The sequence below is a fragment of the Dermacentor albipictus genome, chromosome 9 (assembly GCF_038994185.2).
Source record: "Dermacentor albipictus isolate Rhodes 1998 colony chromosome 9, USDA_Dalb.pri_finalv2, whole genome shotgun sequence".
NCBI classification, from domain to species: domain Eukaryota; kingdom Metazoa; phylum Arthropoda; class Arachnida; order Ixodida; family Ixodidae; genus Dermacentor; species Dermacentor albipictus.
The window spans coordinates 104377082-104398153 of record NC_091829.1 but is presented as its reverse complement, the minus strand read 5'-3'; the positions used below and the strand labels follow the sequence as shown (position 1 = coordinate 104398153).

The following is a 21072-nucleotide window of genomic DNA, read 5'->3' as shown; positions in this document are numbered from 1 at the left end:
CTTGCGGAAGAAGGTATTCATTATCCTCATATTATTCTGTTCCGCAAACTCTACTAATAACTCTCTCCTGCTATTCCTAGTGTCTATGCCACATTCTCCCACTGCCTTGTCTTCAGCCTGTTTCTTACCTACATTGGCATTAAAGTCGCCCATTAGTATGGTGCATTTAGTTTTCACTCTACCCATCGCCGATTCCACGTCTTCATAGAAGCTTTCGACTTCCTGGTTGTCATGACTGGATGTAGGGGCGTAGACCTGTACAATGTTCATTTTATACCTCTTATTAAGTTTCACAACGAAACCTGCCACCCTCTCGTTCATGCTATAGAATTCCTGTATGTTACCAGCTATATTCTTATTATTCAGGAATCCGACTCCTAGTTCTCTTCTCTCCGCTAAGCCCCGGTAGCACAGGACGTGCCTGCTTTTTAGCACTGTATATGCCTCTTTTGGCCTCCTAACTTCACTGAGCCCTATTATATCCCATTTACTGCCCTCTAATTCCTCCAATAGCACTGCTAGACTCGCCTCACTAGATAACGTTCTAGCGTTCAATGTTGCCAGGTTCATATTCCAATGGCGGCCTGTCCGGAGCCACTGATTCTTAGCACCCTCTGCTGCGTCGCAGGTCTGACCGCCGCCGTGGTCAGTTGCTTCGCAGCTGCTGGGGACTGAGGGCCGGGGTTTGATTGTTGTGGTCATATAGGAGGTTGTGGTTAAGTACTGCACCAGGGTGGCCCATCCTGCTCTGGTGAGGGAGTGCGTTACCGGTTCTGGTCACCGCGATCAGGCCACACTCCAGGCCTGTTTGTGCAATGTTATCAACACGCGGATTTTTTTTTATCCGGTGGAAAATTGCCGGCACCGGGATTCGAGCCACGGACCTCTCGCATGCGAGGCGGGTGTTCTACGTCTACGCCAGCGCTGCACAGTAAAAGCAGAAAATAAGTCATAACAAGCACTCAGTGGCACGTTATGAATTATTTTCCTGTTGAAAACAACGTGTTTAGGTTTTCTCTTCTCCGGCTTGTGCTAACACATGTGAATAGGTGCAATGTTTTAGAAGTGCTCTCTTTTGTGCGCGCTCCGTAGGTTTCTGCAAAGTGTCACAGAAAGCTGCCCGCTAATATAATATCTTGTGCGCGCGGTCACGTGCTATTTTTTGTGTGTAGTGGGCATGTTTACCTTTCTCAAAACGCACTATTTTAACTTTTCTAGCGATTAGCTGTATCTATTCGATTGACGTCTTGACAACTAGAGCAAGAGCTAGTGAGTATGGTGGCTAATTTTAATTGTTTATTGACTGTGACCAACTAAACAACGTCAACTGGTGGGTTTTCATCAAAATTTTCAAGAACATTCACTTGGTAATATTCCTGTAGAATAATCGATTTTTATCGTTTTTGGTAACATTGTCCTGTATAACACCCACACCTTCTATGAGATTTTCAATTCAATTTCAATTCAATTCAAGTTCATTTGCATCCATACATGTACAGATGACAGAAGTACAGACAAAAAGCCAAAGGAATTCGGGTTGACGGGGTCTGTACCCCTTACAACAGTGGCACTGTGCACAATAAAGAGAACACAAACATACAATAATGGATAAACGAGAAAAAAAAGTGAACATTACTGAACATTGTATAACAGAAATGCATACGGGTAGAAAAATCAACAATAGAATGCTGCAAGAAATTGTATTACAGAAAGCGAATAGTATGAAATGACACAAGTAATTCAGCCTTGAAATTCACATCTACAAATAATAAGTTATTGACAAGCAGAGAAAATTGGTTAAGCATTCATGGCGTCAGTGTATACCAGAGCAAAACAAAAAAAGAAAAAAAAGAAATACACAATGAGCCTAGTAAAAGGAGAGATAGGCGTCTATTGAGTTTCCAATGAGTTTAGCAAAGATGGCAGTGTGTGGCGTAACATTTGTTGACCGTGGTTAGTGAGCGCTTTAGGAACCTACCATGTTTCTCTGTGACGTGTGTTGTAAATGTTAGAATTCATTGTCAATAGAGATAAATGCTCGAGAAATGTGTTCTGTTTTTTCGCAGTAGTGAAACGCTTGAGTAAAATACAACGATATATGGAGGTGACGGGTTGTAAATTAAGGACGCTGAAAAGTGGCTGCGTATGAGCGTCATGTGGAGAATTGGCGATAGCGTGCACTGCTTTCTTCTGCAATAGAATAAGTTTTGTGAGGTTAGACATCGTGATGTTTCCCCAGACTAAATGACAGTAACTAATATGGGACAGGAAGAGAGAGTCATAAAGCAATTTTTTGGCGCTCAAGGGAAGAAAAAATTGAAGTTTCGTTAGTATTCCCACAACACGAGCGATTTTGTTTGCTACTGAGTCTGTATAAAGATTCCAAAGTAAGTTCTCTTGAAATACGACCCCGAGGCATTTAATAGATGTCACAATGTTGATAATCGAGGAAACCATTAGGAATTGGCCGTCAATGTGGACATTTTTGTTCTTAAGTTGAAAAAGTACAGCCTTTATCTTGTTTTTATTTATAGACAATGAATTCAATGAACTCCATCAATTAGGTTCACTTAAAGCAGCGTTCGCAAGAGCCAACAGGTCCCTTGCACAACCAGATGTAAAGAACAGACTAGTGTCATCAGCGTATATGATGAATCGGGCAGTGGTGTCAATATTAATTATGTCGTTTACGTAAATGTTAAACAAGAAAGGTCCAAGAATGCTTCCTTGAGGTACACCAGAATGAATGGGTAAGTTGTCGGAAATACAGTTATTTATTGAAATCCTTTGACACCTAAACTGTAGATAGCTTTTGATTAAGCCAAGGAAGGGGCCCCTGAAACCATAAATTTCAAGTTTTGTTAGCAGAGTGGTGTGGTTAATTGTGTCAAAGGCCTTTGAAAAATCGATGAAAACGCCTAGTGTCACTGAATTTTGCTCAAATGCTTGTAGTATTAGTTCCTTTTGTGTTAGTAGAGCTAACTCTGTCGAGCGACCCTTCCAGAAACCGAACTGACAGTCAGTAATAATATTGTGTTTTTCGCAGAAAGCGGTCATTCTCAGTGTTATTAATTTTTCTAGGCATTTTGAAAATATGGGCAAAATGGATGTTGGTCTGTAGTTGGACAGGTTGTTTTTATCACAGGCGTTGAAGAGCACTGTAACCTATGCGAGCTGCATGCGCTTGGGAAATATACCGTTGACAAAGCACAGATTATACGCATGCTCAAGAACTGGACATGTCAAATCTAAAACGTGTTTACGGGGTGTATTTGCAGGTCATCAATATCGCAGCTTTTCCTATTTCGCAGAGCGGAGAACGTGAGATAAATTTCTTCGGCGCTAGTTGGAAATAGAAAAGCACTGTCACAAGTTCTGGAATTGAGGTACTGTGCGTAGCGTGGATCGTGCAAACTATTTACGAGGGACACAAGATAATTATTAAAAGCGTTTGCTAAATGCGCGCCTGATGAACGTTCCCCGTTAACTAACAATTCTCGTACGCCCTCTGAATGCTGACGTCCAATGTTAAGCACTGTGCTAAGGTTTCTCCACGTGACATCTGTTCGCTTTATAGCTTCAGAATTAAACAATCTGTGAAGGTAATATTTCTTAGCTTGTCTAAGGGTAGCAGTTAACTTGTTTCGAAATTTCTTAATTCGGATAGATGGCATGTGTCTCTTGTGTCCAAAAAACGTTTGAATAGAGCATCTTTTTGTCTGATTAGATTCAGAAGTGCACTGGTTATCCAAGGTTTTCTAGCTTTTCTAGGCTTCAGTGTTTTAGGATGAAAAGATTCCGAGTATGCCTTTTTCAAAACACGCAAAAATGACTCGTACGCGGCATCTACGTCAGACTGATTGTCCACTTCGAGCCAATTTATTTTTGATATTTTTGTGCGGAACTCCTCAAGTGTAGACGGATTAATATCTTGAGTAGTCAATGGGGGACACTGCTTCGGTTGTTTAGCCGACGAGACATACGATTCCAAGAGAAGAGATACTGGCAAATTATCGGAGTTAATGGTTCGAGATTCAATGTTTGCAATAAAAACATCAAGCAAACTTTCACAGTCGTTGCTAATGCGACTTGGGGCAGTAATTGTGTTAAAACATGCATTAGCTTCTAATAGTCGAGTAAAATCAGTACGCAGCTGTGTTTCGTTCAACATGTTAATATTTATATCGCCACCCAGGACGAATTCATAACTGTTTTCATTTATCCAGGATAAGAAGTTTTCCATATATGTAAAAATCTTTGTCACGTTCCCGCCTGGAGGGCGATATAAAACAGAAAATATGCTTTTGTTGTGAATCACGGTCAAAATTTCGAAGTCTGGTGTGACCGCCGTAAAGTCGTCGATTTTATCACACTGGAAGCTTTCCCTGGCCATGAAAAGTACTCCTCCACGGTTATTGACTGAGCGATTTAAGTAGTGTCTTATGTAACCCGGAATCTGTATTACTTCGTGCTCGTGTCGGTACCATGTTTCACAGAGCATAATAACATCAAATGGAAAGCCAAAACATGAAAGCAAGGCACACAGCTCATCAGACTTATTTCGCACTTACCGCGTGTTTAACAGGAAGAAAGATGTGCATGTTTTCTTACGATAAATTTTAGTCACATCTGCGGGGTTCAGCGATCTACTAGCCATCGATGTGAATGGCGGTTGAAAAAATTGCTCGGATTCCTGGATCCTCATTTCATCTTATCGATGTCCGCAACGCAAGATATGCGCAGTACATTCGAAGCGTCTATTTTGCGCGCGAAAATTTTGCCGCCCTTTGTCCACGCGTGGTTCCGTGGTTTTTTCTTCTTTCGCTCAACAACCTGTCCAAGAAGTTTCTTCAAGGCGACGCAAAGGTGTTCATTAATAAATACCGAGGGAGACCTGGAACCATCAGCACTCTGGTAACCAAAATCAGAGGGTAAAATTCGATTTTTCCTGGCATTTTCAATCACCGCTTCCCGTTTCGCACGAGAGCAGAACTGTACGACAATGTTAGGACATCCGTCATCTTTTCTTGGCACACGATGGCATATGTCTACATTGGAATCAGAAATGGGTTCACTTATGACGTCGCCTAGTTTGCTCAACATTGAAGGCAGGTTCTCGTCGTAGCTTGCCCGAACACCTTTAATCTCAATGTTCCGGTTCCTCGAGTACTGTTCTTGGTTTCTCACCCGGTCTTCAAGGTCAGATAGTTGTTGTTTTAGCCCTTTGCATTTCTGTGATAGTGCGGCATTTTCTTTCTTTAGCGCTGAGTTTTCCTTTTTTCAATTTTGCACTGCACTCAGCCATAGCATCAAACTGTTCATTAAAGAAATCTACAGATTTTTTCAGGTCTTTATATTCCTTTCGAAGTTCTTTCTAGAGTACACTGCGCATATCTCGCATTTCTTGTTTAAAATCTTTGAACACTTTTGTCACTTCAGAAGGCATTTCAAATTAGCAGTTCAGCAAACACTTGTACAAGAGCTTAACAGCAGCGGCAGGGAAAAAAAATAAAAAGTAGAACAAAATAAAAATTGACTACAAATGATTGCTCAAACCTGTGTATACAATGCGCAGATTTAGGGAACCGGTTGGCACAGCCGCTGCTGCCAAGTGAGGATCAGCGGTGAGGCACAGTTCCTTTTGTAGTCGGCGCCTCTTTCAGGCAGCCAATCCTGGTCCACGGCTCGCTGACGTCACACTGAAGGCAACGGCAGTTTTTAGATGAGCGGCGAAACGTGCGATAGTCGAAGAGCTACGGCACGTGCAACGGTGATCCGCCGAAGATGCGGACCCAAAGCCACCGGGAAAGGCTGTGGTGTCTTGTGTATACAATGCGCAGATTTAGTGAACCGGTCGGCACAGCCGCTGCTGCCAACTGAGGATCACTTGGCAGATGATCACTTGGCAGATGACGTAGGTGTCTTACGAAATTATCGCACATCGGGGTTAAGAGCCTATCGTTTTAGAGCGCAGCTCTTTGGCGTCCGTTCCTGGGTTTCGCGTCGTCGTCGGCGTTGTCGTCGGCCTCGTAACCAGCTCGCCGACGAATGTGCTCCGCCGCCGCGCATGCGCGCTGTCGGCTCTCCGGGCGAGGGAGGATGATGGAAGGGAGGAGGAGAGACTGTGGAGGAGGGCTGGCTACACAAATGGCTCTTTGGCGTCCGTTCCTGGGTTTCGCGTCGTCGTCGGCGTTGTCGTCGGCCTCGTAACCAGCTCCGCCCCCCTTTCATCCCCCCAGCGCTAGCAGCGACCGACTGATACCGTTTTCGTGAGTCCGCTACCGCACTCACGAAAGACGTCGTGCACTTCCTGCAACTCGCATTAACCGTCCATCGATCCTCACCGATGTTAGTAGTGGGGGACTTTAATGTTGACATAAAGACAAACAGCAATTTCCTAACACTTATGCGGGAGAACATCCCGTTCCTCTCGCTCGTAACGCGTCCCACAGCTGTGACAACCTCGCGAGGCACTTGTACAGATCTCGTCTTTGAGAATCAAGCATTGGTGTACCAAGTCGAACATATATCAGTCTATTTCTCCGACCACAAAGCTTCCTTCATGACTGTCAAGAACTGTTAGTGGAGTCTTTGTTAAAGGAATACGTGTGAAAAATTAAAAAAAAATTCTGTGATAGCGCATACAAGTGTTGCTCGATTTCTTTGCCTCAATCTATCGAAAAGGTGAAACAGCTTATTTGCTGCGCTCAAATTTCGCATTAGGAAGTAACGTAATCGTCGGTAATTTTTTTATCACGATGACAATGGTAACATTTCTGTTTAATTTTCGTGCGCGGTGCCTGCATGTGGTACGTGAACGCCTGTTTTCTTGTCGCCCAGAATCTGCTCGGCTACCAACTGATGGAGCGAATGCCTTGGAGCAAGCTGTTCACTGAGGTGGGGCAACTCCAGCAAAATTTCCCCCTTGAACACGTCCTGGTCGGGGAGAACACCCTCGAAGACATCTTCTTAAACTTTGCCAGATTGCAGGGATCTCCCTCACTTCCTGGCGGTTTCGCTTAACTAGACGTTGGTAAGAGAGTGTTGAGCAGCAGGGCCACGTCCAGCTTTTAGACGCAACTCCGGCTGCTGCAAGTTGCTTCGCGAGGCAAGCAATAAAGGCCTTTCTGACATGGAACGCTTGGAGTTCGATAATTTTTTGCACTGCTTATGAACACTGGTCATCAAATGCTGATCGAAACACAGAATGATAAAATAACGAATAAAAAAGTGAAAGGAGTCTAGGCTTTAAAGGACGCAAAGATAAAAACTAATTTGCGATGCCTTAGTGTATTACCTTTCAGCAATAACAGGCTGGTCATGCTTACCACAAGAAGATGCAGCAGGAAGGAAGCAAGGACGAAAGTCAGGAGGTGACGCTGCCTTAAAACTCTGGCAACAGCACGCCATGATGTCACAGATTTGTCCGTTGCGGTTTAGCAAAACTTGTATCGGTCAAAATCGACTGCGTCATTTTCTAAAAATGCCGAACAATTGCAAGAACGTGCGCAAATTTCAAGAACGCATAAAATGTTTCAAGAACGCACACGGAACAGCAGCGGCCGAAATGGAAAAAAGGATTTTTCGCAATCCGCGATTTTACGATGACGTATCGGCCCTAGGGATCTGGCTCGAAATTCAAAAATAAAAATTTAGCCGTTATTCTTTCTTTTAATTATCGGCGAAATACCACCAAATGAGCGATACTAGGGTTCTTCGAAAATACTTTATCAATCGAAACTGGTCCACAGTTTGCCTTTACTGGCCCTTTATGGTTGTCGCCTTTACATGAACCACATCTAGTGCGAAATCAGCATGCTGCACTAAATTTGGTGGTACAGATTGGGGACAGGATATATGAGGGCTAGTTATATGTCGTCTAAAGTGTTCCAACGTGCCTAAGGCGAAGAGCTTTATTGCTGGGCTAGTGGAGGCCTGCTGCAATCTGGGTCAGTTTCGTACAATAAAAACATTTATATTGTGCAGAAAAAAATAGGAACGAGTCATGTTTCGCCCATTTGTCGTTGATTATTAGATAAAAAAAACTTCTTCCAAGTATATGCTAAAAGTAACCAGTTACATATGATTCATTGCAGTTGGGTTAATTTTTGTCAGAAGGAACCCTGAGACGGTTTTTGCCCCAATAAATACAGCCTAGATATAGGGAGTGTCACTCAGAGAATGATTTCGAACAATAAAATAATGTTGGCCTGATCTATTAAAAAGTTGCAGGTGAATAGACATTACTGCTCTCTCCAACCTCTGCAACCTCAACTTTCATTTTGTGCGGTCATGGCTACGTCACGCCTTTTCGTGCAAAAGGTTGTGAGGTTACGCGAGTGTTTTATACTTCCGATGTATTTGAACCGACTGTGTTCCGACGTCTCTTTCAGGCACAGTGTTTCTTGTTACTGTGGTTTGGCAACATCGTATGAACGCACCGATCCGATCTCGGATACCACGTTGTGGTTATAGTGACTTCAAATTAAAGTTTACGGCGAGTGCCATCGGACGTCTGCAGTCGCAGTTACAGCGCCGATTAGTCATCTCTAGCGGTGGCACGAACGTGTTTACAGGCAGCAACTGCAGCAGCGGCGCTGCCAGCGTCATTATAGGTAACACGGATATATATAACGTCGGTTTTCTTTATTCTGGAATACACATATTGTGACAGATAGCTGAGGTTCTCGACCGTAGCTGCTGTGGGTACGTGTGCAAATCGCAAAACTTGGGAGTGCCGTCTAGTGCAGCAGTGTTTACAGCGATGCTGCTATCCGAGGTTGTAGCCGACTTTATTCGAAGAGCCGGCGTTCAGAGCTCCGGCCGTTGCTTTTCTGATATGTCGGAGAAGCATGGTCCCGAACTCTGGACCCAGTAGGTTTGCCCAAGAAAGACCGCAATATGCTGGGGTTTCATGCAACATCGCAGCGGAACGCTAAATGTGTGGAAATGTGCAGCCACAGGCAGTCATTTTCGCGACCAATAAATTGTTTTCGAAATATTTTCACGACCGTCAGGGTACAGTTTGGTAAAAATAAGCCTACAAGAGGACAAAGTGCTTTCCTTGTCAAACTATGTGTAATATCTTATTAAGCAAATTGCTCACACGGCAAGTACTCACAAGAACCCAATCTATTTGACATAACGTGCAATGAAAAAGTGCAGGGATTGGTGTTGAGCAAATAACGCGTATGTTCAAGCGACATAAAAATGAGGGACAATCGGAACTTTCATGTCTCGCTTAGCTCATCGTCTATTGTTCCCCTAACCGTATATATAGCTCACCTTCTGCAGCGATACAACCCTGGGATCTTCTGAGAAGGCTTGCTGTCGCTACCTTGAGCAAAGTTGGTTAAATGCTCCGGCAGGCTTGTGCTATCTTCTGCTGTAAGACTTCTGCAGTTGTCGTTTCTGTCGTGCACAGATGATCTGTAATAAAGCCCCACAAGACAATGTCAAGAGGGTTGACGTCGCGTGACCTTGCCGGCCACATGACAGGTCAGTTCTTCCCTATTCTTTCTCCTGGAAAGGTTGCGACATTGCATCAATCTGGGCTAGTGGCATGCTGCAGCAGAAGTCTTCAAACGGCTCTTTGAGGAACTCACTTACATACCTCTTGCCGGTTAAAGCGTTGTTAAACAATACTGGGCCAACGATTGTGCTGTGATATATTCCGCACCAGTCCTTAAACGACCACGGATATTGGTGGTGGGATCTTCCTAGCTAGTGGGTATTTTACTCACTTCAATAGTGTGCGTTGTGGATAATTATTTGGCACTTTCGGGAAAATTTCGCCTCGTCAGTCCAGAGTACCTTGGTGAGAAAGTGAGAATCCTGCTCCTCCTGAATCAAAATTCAATTCGCAAAGTCGAATCTCTTTTGGAGGTACCTGGACTTCAGCCATTGATGCAACCGCAGGTGATAGGGGTGCAGTCCAGCTGTTTTCAAAATCCTCGAGGCAGTTGGGCTGGGCACATCGAGCTGTGCGCTCACACTACGCGTGCTAGCATGCGGATTAGCCGCCATTCAAAACAAAACGTTATTGCGAACCTCATTATTTATGACTGAAGCTCTCTGCCTCTTTCTTGTGAAGCTGCGGTTTGCTTCAGCCACTCGTAGCTGTTGTATATTGTCATCGGTGTCGGTCGCGTGCCCGGGTGCCAGCTTCGAAATATTCTTGCAGCGTGGCGTCTCTGTCCGCCTGCAACTGCTACGGCAAGGATCATGTCTGCTTTTTCCTCGTTGGAAAAAAATGGTATAACGAAATTGCTCGCGCTTTAACAGCTGATGCACGTGGTCGTGGTCTGGAACTATCATCAACCCCCGTAAAGCGAATGCTAGTTTCGGTTTCAAGGAACATGCGTGCTTCAAGCGGTCGCCGGACGTTCCAGCATTATTTATTCCTCTTTTTATGAATTTTAAATCGCGCGAAGCGCTGGAAGTCATTGCCTTCGTGCGTCCGTCGAGTTCACCCCCGCTCACCCTTGCCACTCACTTGGTTTTGTTTGGTTTGGTGCCTGTAGTTATAGCACAACCCACTACGGGGGATGGACCATGAATCGGGTGGCAGTGGGTCTAAAAAGAATGAGTGCCCTAATAGCAATTTGTTATGTCGCTATGCGATATAAGAAGTCGGATCGCACTCCGTCATCTGCTTTGGTTGTCGTCCTAATTATGCAGATGGGAAAGATAAGACAAAGAGGCTCGATCAGGCGGGAAACGAATGGAAGACGCAGGGAACCAGGTCAGCCGAGCATTAGACAAATATCGCTAAATCGAGGCATCGCATGTGTTGCGCGGCTGTGTGGTATTCTAACACCGGGAACCGCAGTTCTGCGAAGTTTTTCACATTTATTATTGACAGCTGGTAAGCACAAGTATTTCACTATTATTTAGTAGGTATACATTTTGCACGAGTAGACTAGTTCTGTGCAAGCCTCAGTCGACTGACATAGGAGCAGTGTCGTCATGACGGCAGCCCATCTGCGTGCTGTCGGGAAAATACTTGTACTGAAGGGCTTGAGGGCGTGTTTTGTTGGGCTATACATTTTGTGCACTCTTTGTCGATACATGCAACCAAGGCTTAAGGAAAGAAAAAAAACACAGCTGTGATATGTGATCAAATTTCAGAGCAATGACGGCACAATGATGGACGCATGAAATTTCTTGTGGCGTTTTGATGCACCGTTATTAAGATATTGACGCAAGATGATTCCAAATTATGTGCGCCAGCCGCTTCCTGCGTCCGTCCAGCTGTTTACTGCTACCTACGAAAGATAGCGGCAGTGAAACGGGCAACATGGGCTCGCAAGGCGCGCGCAATCGGAGCAACGTGCCACCAGCGCGGCACTCGATGAAAGAAGAAGAGGTGCGGGTCTCTTGCTAAAAGACTGTGGACGTTCTAGCGAGGCTCTCGTTTAGCTGTTACTCGGGCTCAAGTTCGCCCAAGGTAGATTGATTAAAGCACCGTCACTCAACTGTGCTTTACAATATCGTACCGAAGAAGGTTAAAGCTCTCCATTTTATATGAATTTTGAAGCGTAGACGGTACGCTATGCTCTGTTACCTTGCTGTTTTAGGTACAGCGTGGCTGTGCGGAAGTTTTCGAGCTCCTGTATTACAGACAAGACGCGATGTTATACATTTTGCCGGCAAAAATGTATTTATATTATCAGTAATACAAGTATGCAGTTTTTAATGCTCAATAGGTGCGAAGTGGTAATACCCTTTGCATCGTAGAGTTCTATTAGGTTTTTTTTGTGAATTGTTGATTCCTTGCGTTGCGGTTCTGTCAAAATAATGTGCTAATCCTCTCCGTGCTTTTCTGTATGTATGAATATCACGCAAAGTATAAGGACAGGGAGATTATATTCGCTTCTAAGCGCTACGGAAATATGCTTCCTCATTCAGCATGTAGTTCAAAAATTGAGAGCAATTATACGCTACTTCCTGTTCGTGCAGATGCATGTAGCCAGATTAAAATTATGTGGCTCCATACGTGTGATACTGTCAATGAAATATGTGTATCATATTTTACCTTCTTTCTGCAAGCCACAAAACGTGTCGTCGTCATAACATATGTGATAGTCATGTTCCCTGTGACCAGCCCGTGTTGGTTAATTTTCGCATTGGTTTGGATTTTCTGGAATCGATATTCGCTGATTATGCACGAGTTTCAGTTGTGAATGAAAATTGCTTCTGCAGAGTGACGATTTCGCACTGTGCGTAGGTCAGCCATTTTCCAGTGCGGAATATGTGAATAAAAACAATAACGTAAAGCTTTTACTTGTGTTGAGTTTTGGGTGACTGAGAAATCGGCCAGCTTTAAGTGGTCAAAATTCACGATTGATGGTGCCAGGAAGTTATTTTCTTCACACTACACCCCCTCCCTCCCTATATCTTTGGACTAGTTGAACTGTAGCCCTGAATTGAATCACACGTTAGAAACTTCAAAGCGACTAGTTTCACGAAATGACGAGATGTAATATTTTACCTGCGAATATTAGTACTTAATGACGGCTTGCTAAATAAATATTTTTCATTATACTCGCTTGGTACTGGTGTGTAGGAGTGCTGCCCCAGGGCTTTAAAACATGAACAGAAGCTTCCAACATAAACGTCACAGAAAAAAAAAGCGTTTCGTAAACATGGCACACTTCAGCGGTTTCTGCTCCACGTTTTGGCCAATGTCACCTATGTCAGCCTATTCCTCGGTGAGCTCTCTTCTTTCTTCTTTTCCCGTTTCTGTTATTGACAGTTACGCCATTCTGACGTTCGCCTGGGTACTTTCTTCATTACTGTTTATCTTGGCCTCATGAGTGCCGCTGGCACCTCAGAAAAACAATTAAACAACCAGCAAGTCGCCAGCCCAGTTAACTCCAAGCCTGCAATTGAACTCGATTCTGTCTCGTTGAAAACACCCCACCATCTCACTTCCCTCTTTACTTCCACAACTCCGATATCGTTCTGTCTGCTGTTACGCCATATTGGGTCAATGGCAGACGCACTCGCTATCTACGTTGGCGTCAGGTAACGGTACTTCTGGCACTGTCCTCTGTGCCGATCAGCACCTTACGGGATATCTCACGCAAACCTACACCCTTCATGAAACGCTGCACTATTCCCGACCATCTTTATATTCAGCACGTCCTAATTTTGCCCACCGGCTACTACTGCAATGTTGCGTCCCTGTGCACTATGCGTGAGCTTTTTTCTAACTTGCTCCGTGACAGAGCCCAATCTTTACTCAGAAATGTCCCTCCCGCAACTTTTTGTCGTCTCTCACCCGCTACACAATCGCCTCTGAGCACCTAGCCACATTTCATTCTGCACTTATTATCGCCCTTTCACTTCCTCCTACTGTGCAGGCCTCTCCCTGTCTCTGCTGAGATATTGTAGCTTGATATTGCAATATTTTTCAGGCAGAACCACCCCTCCACAGGAGTGATCGCGTTTCAATATAGGCGCTCCACGGCAATGCTTGAGAACCTTAGCGTCTGTGACAGTCAAGGGGCACCGCTGAACTCAGCTCCGTTGAGGAGATAGGGAGGACTTCTTCGAGAGTACGGGAGTTAGTGTGCTTCTGCAATAAATGTACGTTTTGCGAGAACGCTGCAAAGTCTTAATTCAAAGTTAGTTTAGTGCGAAGTTTTGAAGGCACATCTGGCATTCCAACGAGCGACTTCCCTCAACGAGAAACTGCGATTAGCTCTGGAAGTGCGTAGTTACGCTGTGCCGTCATGAGCGGTGCACATTCTGAATATCCTCTATTTTGTTCTACCCGTAGATATATTCTCTTAAACTTTATGGCTCCAGAGCGTACGTGCGTTGCATTATTGTTGCTGCTGCATCAATGCATGGCTCATGCCCTGCCTCTGCAGCGAGCTATCTCCTCTTTTATGTGAAGCATATTACTAGAGCTCAACCCAGCTCCTCAGGCGTGGCGGTGTGGCCTTCAATACCACGTGACACCGTGACGTCACGACAGAGGAGAAACAGGGCTCCAACTCGCGCCTTCGCTCGCGGCGTCGCGGCGATATATAAGCAGCTGCGCTTGCCTCTGCTAGACACTCACGAGGTAAGAAGCCTCCTGGAGACAGAGCTGCTCGTTGGAATGAGAAGCGAAGGTTGCGGCGTGCTACAGAGACTGTTTCTAGGTGGCTTTGCTACGGCGCAGCGACTACGCGCCCCTCATCGGACGCGGTGAGCGTCGAGGAACGCAGCGTTCGGCGCGACAACGGAATGTGCGCCTGAGCAAGCGCCGCACGCTTGAGCTGACGCCGACGAAACCGGCTTTTCTGCGACACGAGCTCCTTAACGCTGTCGCGTTAAAATAAAGGCTAGTATGCTTCGCATCCTGGGCTTAAGCTTAGCTAAGCCACAGCCATTTTTTTATTCCTGTATAAGTTTAATATTTCTGAGTACAAAAAGATTAAGCCAATCAATATCAGTTATATAGTCGCACGATTTATTAGAAGGAAGAAGTGAGAAAACACGAGCTCCTTAACGCTGTCGCGTTAATAGCAATAAATTAATGAAGTAGTTGAATATTGATACAATTGCGTATGGCTTAGTGAATCTGAACCATGCCGGCCCGCGAAACGCAGCCACCGAAGAAACAGGGGAAGCACGCCTAGTAGTAATGAACTCACATCTTTTTTTATCAACGTCGAACGCGACTACTCCGGTCACTTCAATATTGCCCGCTAGGCATGGCGCAGCAGCAACAAAAAAAGGCAGCGCTGCATTTCAGCAACTTTAACATTGTATCGCTGCTTCCATGTTAAGATATATGCTACGGGAAGTACTTGATCACTGATTTTCGAGTTCTTGTGCTACGGCGCAACTTTGGAGTGCAAGGTGCAGCCATGACAGGGTTCTTCACGGCGCAGCTACTTCCAGATACACTTCCCGGCGATAGTCCCTTATGTAGCACGTCGGGTGCTGCTGGCAAATGGCTGGTTCATTCTCTTGAAGCACACCCGGGACAGCTGGAGAATGGATGGGCGGCTGCTCCAGTTGAGAAGAAGCTTCTGCTCCAACAGAACGAAATGGCGCTGTCCGCGCAAGGCGCAAGTGGTCATTGTGTCGGCTCCATGTCCAACGGTCTTGACAAAGGACATTGGCGGATGGTGGACTGACATCGGAAACACTGGCAGGTACCCATGGTGCACCTGTTGCGGAGGTTTCTCGCATTCACTTTATCTCCTGGTTGGAGTATTAACGCGGCAGCGTTAAGGAGCTCGTGTCGCGGAAAAGGCAGTGTCGTCGGTGTCGGCGTCGGTGGCATTGGCCGTGAGCGATAAATCCCAGCAGTCACTTTATGAATAGAAAACAGCTTGCAAGATGGGCTGAGTGGGAATCGAACCAGGGTCTCCGGTGTGTGAGACGGATACGCTACCACTCAGCCACGAGTTTCCGAGTTTCTTTATTTCCAATGTGACAACACAAAAATGTTAAAAGCGCCAACCAGTAGCTTGGTGACGCGACATTGCTAAAAACGTTTTAATGACACTAGGTCATTAAGTACAGGATACCATGTTGGCTGTTCGTCCTGAAACTGGTATCTTCAAAGCGGTACAAAAGCGCCTCTGGTGAATGCGGTGTTGCCTTAGAAACCAGCTGTTTCTCAGGCTCAGGCGTGCGTCGCTTATTCAGACGCACCTTTCGTTGCCGCGCCGAACGCGGCGTTGCTCGACGCTCACCGCGTCCGATGCGGGGCGCGTAGTCGCTGCGCAGTAGCCCATTGTCTTACACCCCTTGGCGAGTCGACGGGAGCGCTGTCGCGTTCCACTCTTGAAGGCGAAGCTTAAGCGTCCTCCTTTTGGAGCCTGCCGGGACCCTCTGTCAGCATTCAACTTTGGTTTCATTTGTTTTAAGAGCACCGATGCTTGTAGGCTAGGCCACAGAACATTCAGAGGAGTCTTGAACATTCTCCCCATTAGGAGCTCACATGGTGGCCGACCAGTTACTTCATGTGGGGTTCTCCGATAATGAAATAAGAACCTGGAAATCTCTGTTTTGATGTTCGCAGAGCCAGACATCTTGAGTTTGTTCTTTACACTCTGTACCACTCGTTCTGCTGCACCGTTGGAGGCGGGGTGATACGGTGGCACAAGCATGCGGCGTATTCCGTTTCGAGTTAGGAACTCAAGGTACTGTGCACTGGTAAACACAGGGCCATTGTCAGGAACTATTACGTCAGGCAGGCCGTGCTAAGCGAACGCAATTTTCAGAGCAGAAATGGTAGCTTCTGCAGATGTGCATGACACAGGGAAAACTTCTATCCACTTTGAAAAAGCATCCGCGTTATCTAAGAACGTGTCTCCTAGAAATGGTCCCGCAAAATCAACGTGAAGCTGTGACGAGGGTCGGTGCGGAAGCGGCCATGCCGTCTGTGGGACCTGCTCCGCAGCCCGTTGTTTATCATGGCACGTTGCGCAGGTTTTCACACTGCTGCCAATGTCATTATCTATGCCTCTCCACCAGGCATGACGTTAAGTACTCCAAGTACGTCGGCCTGCAGTGATTTGGGAACCACGACTAATGAGCCCCCCAGTGGGCAGCCTTCATGGAGACTGATTTCTGAGCTTCATGTATTGAAAGGGTTCCGCTCTGGCCCAGCTTGGAGGCTCTCTCCTTTCAATACGAAATGCACAATGTGACCCAGAACTGGATCGTTCCTGGTGGCTCGGGCCACCACAGCAGGTGAAAGAAGTGGTGGATAGGCCTCCTCCGACATGAAAATCTCGGCAGCGTCAGGCAGTGCGGTGCTGTCGTTAGGTAGTGGCAGTCTGCTGAGAGCATCAGCAGGGCGAAGCTCTCTTACAGGATATGTATACAAGTGCGTACTTGTACGCAGATAGCTTGAGAGCCCACTTGACTAATTTTGTTGATGCTTGCACAGGGACAAGCTTGTTGGCACCCAGCAGTCCGAGAAGGGGCTTATGGTCAGTGCATGCTTCAAATGATATGGATGGATGGAAACAACTTTATTTTGAATCCGGCAAATTTGACGACCCGGGCTCAGGTCTCCCATGAGGGGACTTTGAGGCCTTGCCTCGTCGCCGCCTCTCGGGCTTGCTGGATAGCCCACTCTTGTGTCTTGAGGTTGGAGCAGCGCAGAGCGGCGGCCCACTTCGACGCAAGAGCCTCAGGAGCTACTGCCATTGTAGCTGATGTAACACGACGCTCCCACAACATGTGTCACAGCGTCGCTCTAATTTCCTGACAAATTTTGCAAAGAACAGTCGGATATTACGCGGGGAAAATTTGCTGCAATCGCACCGGACTGGGGAAGGTTTGTGTTTGTTACCGCCAGACGACTGCCTGGCCACGTTTCAGCATGGGGTGAGGAGGGGCCACCAACCGCCTGCCTAGCTGGTAGTGCTTAACGGTACCTGACGAAGCGTTCTCACGTGTTTTGAACCAGGAGTACGCTCCTCAAATACTGGTGGAACCAATCAACACCAAGCACGATTGCCAGGGCTTCCCTGTCAGGTTGATTGTAACTTCGTTCTGGTTTTGACAAGCTCCGTGATGCAAAAGCAATCGGTTGTTCTCGGCCATCAGCATCTTTGTGGCCCAGAACTGCACCTATGCCATAAGGTGATGCGTCACAGCTGAGACACACAGGCCTGTCAGTGCGGAAATGAAAACTGGAGCTGAGGTCACCAGGTGCTTGCAGGATGTGAATGCATCTTGCTGATCCTGCCCCCACTCCCATTTCTTTCCATCACAAAGAAGAGAGTGCAGGGGAGAAAGAAGTTCAGAAAGATTAGGCAAAAACACCGATAAACATTGACAAGTCCCGAGAAACTCTGAAGTTCACGTCTTTTGGCACAAGGGCATGCAGAATTGCAACCACTGTTCGACGTTCTAGGAAAGGCATTCCTTCTTCATGATGTGCCCAAGATACTCTACTTGTGGAGCGAAGGAATTACACGTGTCGAGTTTCACTTTGAGGCCACATTCTTGAAGCTTGTGAAGCACACCACGAAGGTTGTTGAAATGCTCAGCACCATTAGCACCTGTGATAAGAATGTCGTTGAAATAGACAGCCAAATGTGGTAGTCCTCTCAGCAACTTCTCCATCTCACGTTGAAATATAGCAGGAGCTGACGACACCCCAAAAGGCAAGCAAGTGTACAGCAACAACGCATGTGAGTTGAAACTGTGACGTACTCTCTGCAGGCCTCATCAAGAACTACTTGCTGATACGCGTTTCATTATGCCAATTTTGTGAATTTCTCACCCCCTGCAAGCAAAGTCCGCAGGTACCCAATCCTTGGAATTGGATATTTGTCCACTGTCGCTACTGGGTTGATTGTGACACTAAACTCTCCACAGATTCTGATGCTCCCATATTTTTTTACCACAGGCACAATACGTACAGCCCACCTTGATGTTTTCACTGAAACAAGGATGGCATCATTTATTAATCGTTATATTCCTTGTGTGACTCCATCTGTCAAGGCATATGGCAGGAGGCGTGGCTTGAAGAACTGGGGTGGGGTATCTGAAGGAACATGTAATGACGCTTTACCACTTTTGAACCTGCCAAGACCTTCTTCAAACACCTCTGCGAAGTGTTGGACTAGGTGTTTGATGTAAGAAAGTGCATGTATATTTACTTCAACACTGGAGATGTCGATGCCCAGCTCGCGCATCCAGTTGCGCCCTAGCAGAGTAGGTGAACTGCCCCCGGTCAGAAAAATGGGTAGATCCGCCTCCTTGCCATGAAACTTCACAAGGAGATCAGCTTTGCCTTCAACATTTTTTAGTTCCCCGGAATCGCCTCGCAGAAACAATTACGACGGCTGCCCATTAACCGAGGGCAGAAGCTGTAGAAGTCGCGACTTGGCAATGACGGAGACGCTTGCCCCATGTCCAGTTTCATGCGGAGCGGCTTGCGGCAAACGCCAACGGTAACGGCGAAAGGTGGAGGTGGTTCGGCGTAGTTAATTTGCCACATGTCGTAGACTTCTGAAGGCGAAGCTGTAGCGGCATCTTCTTCTTCTACAGTGTGCACGCACAAGGCGGTTACTTGACGACTGCGAAATAGGTGCAGTGGATGAACACAGCTCGGAAAGTCTGTTGCTTCGGGCTTCGCTGACCCTTCGTTTCGAGTTCCATCCCATCGCTTGAACCCCCCCTTGAGAACACAAGGTGGTCTATGGGGGTCACGAGTCGTGGTTCCCAAATCACTGCAGGCCCATCTACTTGGAGTACTTCACGCCAATCACCCCGGTATTGAAAGAAGCAAAATGATTACCAGGAGCCATGTCTGGTGACCAGGCATAGACAATCACATTGCCAACAGTGTGAACAGCTGCGCCACGTGCCATCATCAACAACGGGCTGCGTAGCCAGTCCCACAGACGCCATGGCCGTTTCCACGCCGACCCTCGTCACTTCTTCACAAGGATTTTGAGGGACCTTTTCTAGGAGACACGTTCTTAGTCATCTGGATGCTTTCTTGAAGAGCATAAAGTTTTCACTGCGTCATCTACAACTGCAGAAGCTATCATTTATGCCCTAAAAATTGCGTTCGCTCAGCACGGCCTGCCTGACGTAATAGTTTCTCACAATAGCAATGCATTTACCAGTGCACAGTACATTGAGTTCCTAACTCGAAACAGAATACGCCGCGTGCTTGTGCCACCATATAACCCCGCCTCCAACGGTGCAGCAGAACGAGTGGCACAGAGCGTAAAGAACAAACTCAAGATGTCTGGCTCTGCGAACATCAAAACACAGATTTCCAGGTTCTTATTTCATTATCGGAGAACCCCACACGAAGCAACTGGTCGGCCACCATGTACGCTCCTAATGGGGAGAATGTTCAAGCTCCTCTGGATGTTCTGTGGCCTAGGCTAAAAGCATCGGTGCTCTTAAAACAAATGAAACCAAAGTTGAATGCTGACAGAGGGTCCCGGCAGGCTCCAATACTCCAACCAGGAGATAAAGTGTATGCGAAAAACCTCCGCAACAGGTGCACCATGGGTACCTGCCAGTGTTTCCGATGTCAGTCCACCATCGGCCAATGTCCTTTGTCAAGACGGTTGGACATGGAGCAGACACAATGACCACTTGCGCCTTGCGCGGACAGCGCCATTTCGTTCTGTTGGAGCAGAAGCTTCTCCTCAACTGACGCAGCCGCCCATCCATTCTCCAGCTGTCCCGGATGTGCTTCAAGAGAAAGAACCAGCCATTTGCCAGCAGCACCCGACGTGCTACATAAGAGACAATCGCCGGGAAGTGTATCTGGAAGTAGCTGCGCCGTGAAGAACCCTGTCATGGCTGCACCTTGCACTTCAAACTTGCGCCGTAGCACAAGAACTCAAAAATCAGTGATCAAGCATATACCTTAACAAGGGAGCAGCGATACAATGTTAAAGTTGCTGAAATGCAGCGCCCCCAAGCAGCACTACCCTTTTTGTGTTGCTGCTGCGTCATGTCTAGCAGGCAATATATAAGTGGCCGCAGTAGTAGCGTTCTACGTTGATAAAAAAATGTGACTTCATTACTACTAGGCGTGCTTCGCCTGTTTCTTCGGTGGCTGCCTTTCGCGGGCGGACATGGTTCACATTCACTGAGCCATATGCAATAGGGCGGTTTCGGAATTCAGCGCCACCTATTGAGGACGACAGCGACTGTGAGATCGGCGCCATTAGCTGGGCGAAGTCGGCGTCTCCGCGCACTGATGAAGCGGACCGGCAAGGAAAGCTATACTGAGCGCCTAAGTTTTCATCTGCCTGCCTGACGAATTTCCGTTAAATCCGGTTCTCCTCGGCATTTGGTAACATGCCTGTGCATTGCTGCGTGCCGCTTTGCAACCAGCGAGGCGTTCTGGACGACAATGGCTCGAAGGCAAGTATGCGTGTGTATACATTTCGTTTACTGTTTGTTGCGTCTCATGCGCGCGCCTTACGTCGCTTTTATCGTCTTACAGGTGTCGTTCTTCTGCTTTCCGAAGGATCCGCATCTGAAGAAGAAATGGCTTGTAGCTATTAAGCGCGATGAAGGAAAGCTTTTTGTCGTGACGAAGCACACAAAGGTGTGCTCGAATCA

At 46.6% G+C, this 21072-nt stretch overlaps 1 protein-coding gene across 2 annotated transcripts in view; it reads left to right on the top strand.

Annotated features, from left to right (window-relative positions):
* LOC135907198 (phospholipid-transporting ATPase ABCA3-like) overlaps window positions 1-7124 on the top strand; it is a 354979-nt gene extending 347855 nt beyond the window's left edge. For both annotated transcript variants that reach the window (XM_065438886.2, XM_065438887.2), the window contains one exon: window positions 6841-7124. In XM_065438886.2, coding sequence (XP_065294958.1) covers window positions 6841-7023 — 183 coding nt within the window. In that variant the 3' untranslated portion in view covers window positions 7024-7124. The remainder of the gene's footprint in view (window positions 1-6840) is intronic.
* Window positions 7125-21072: the final 13948 nt, after the last annotated feature.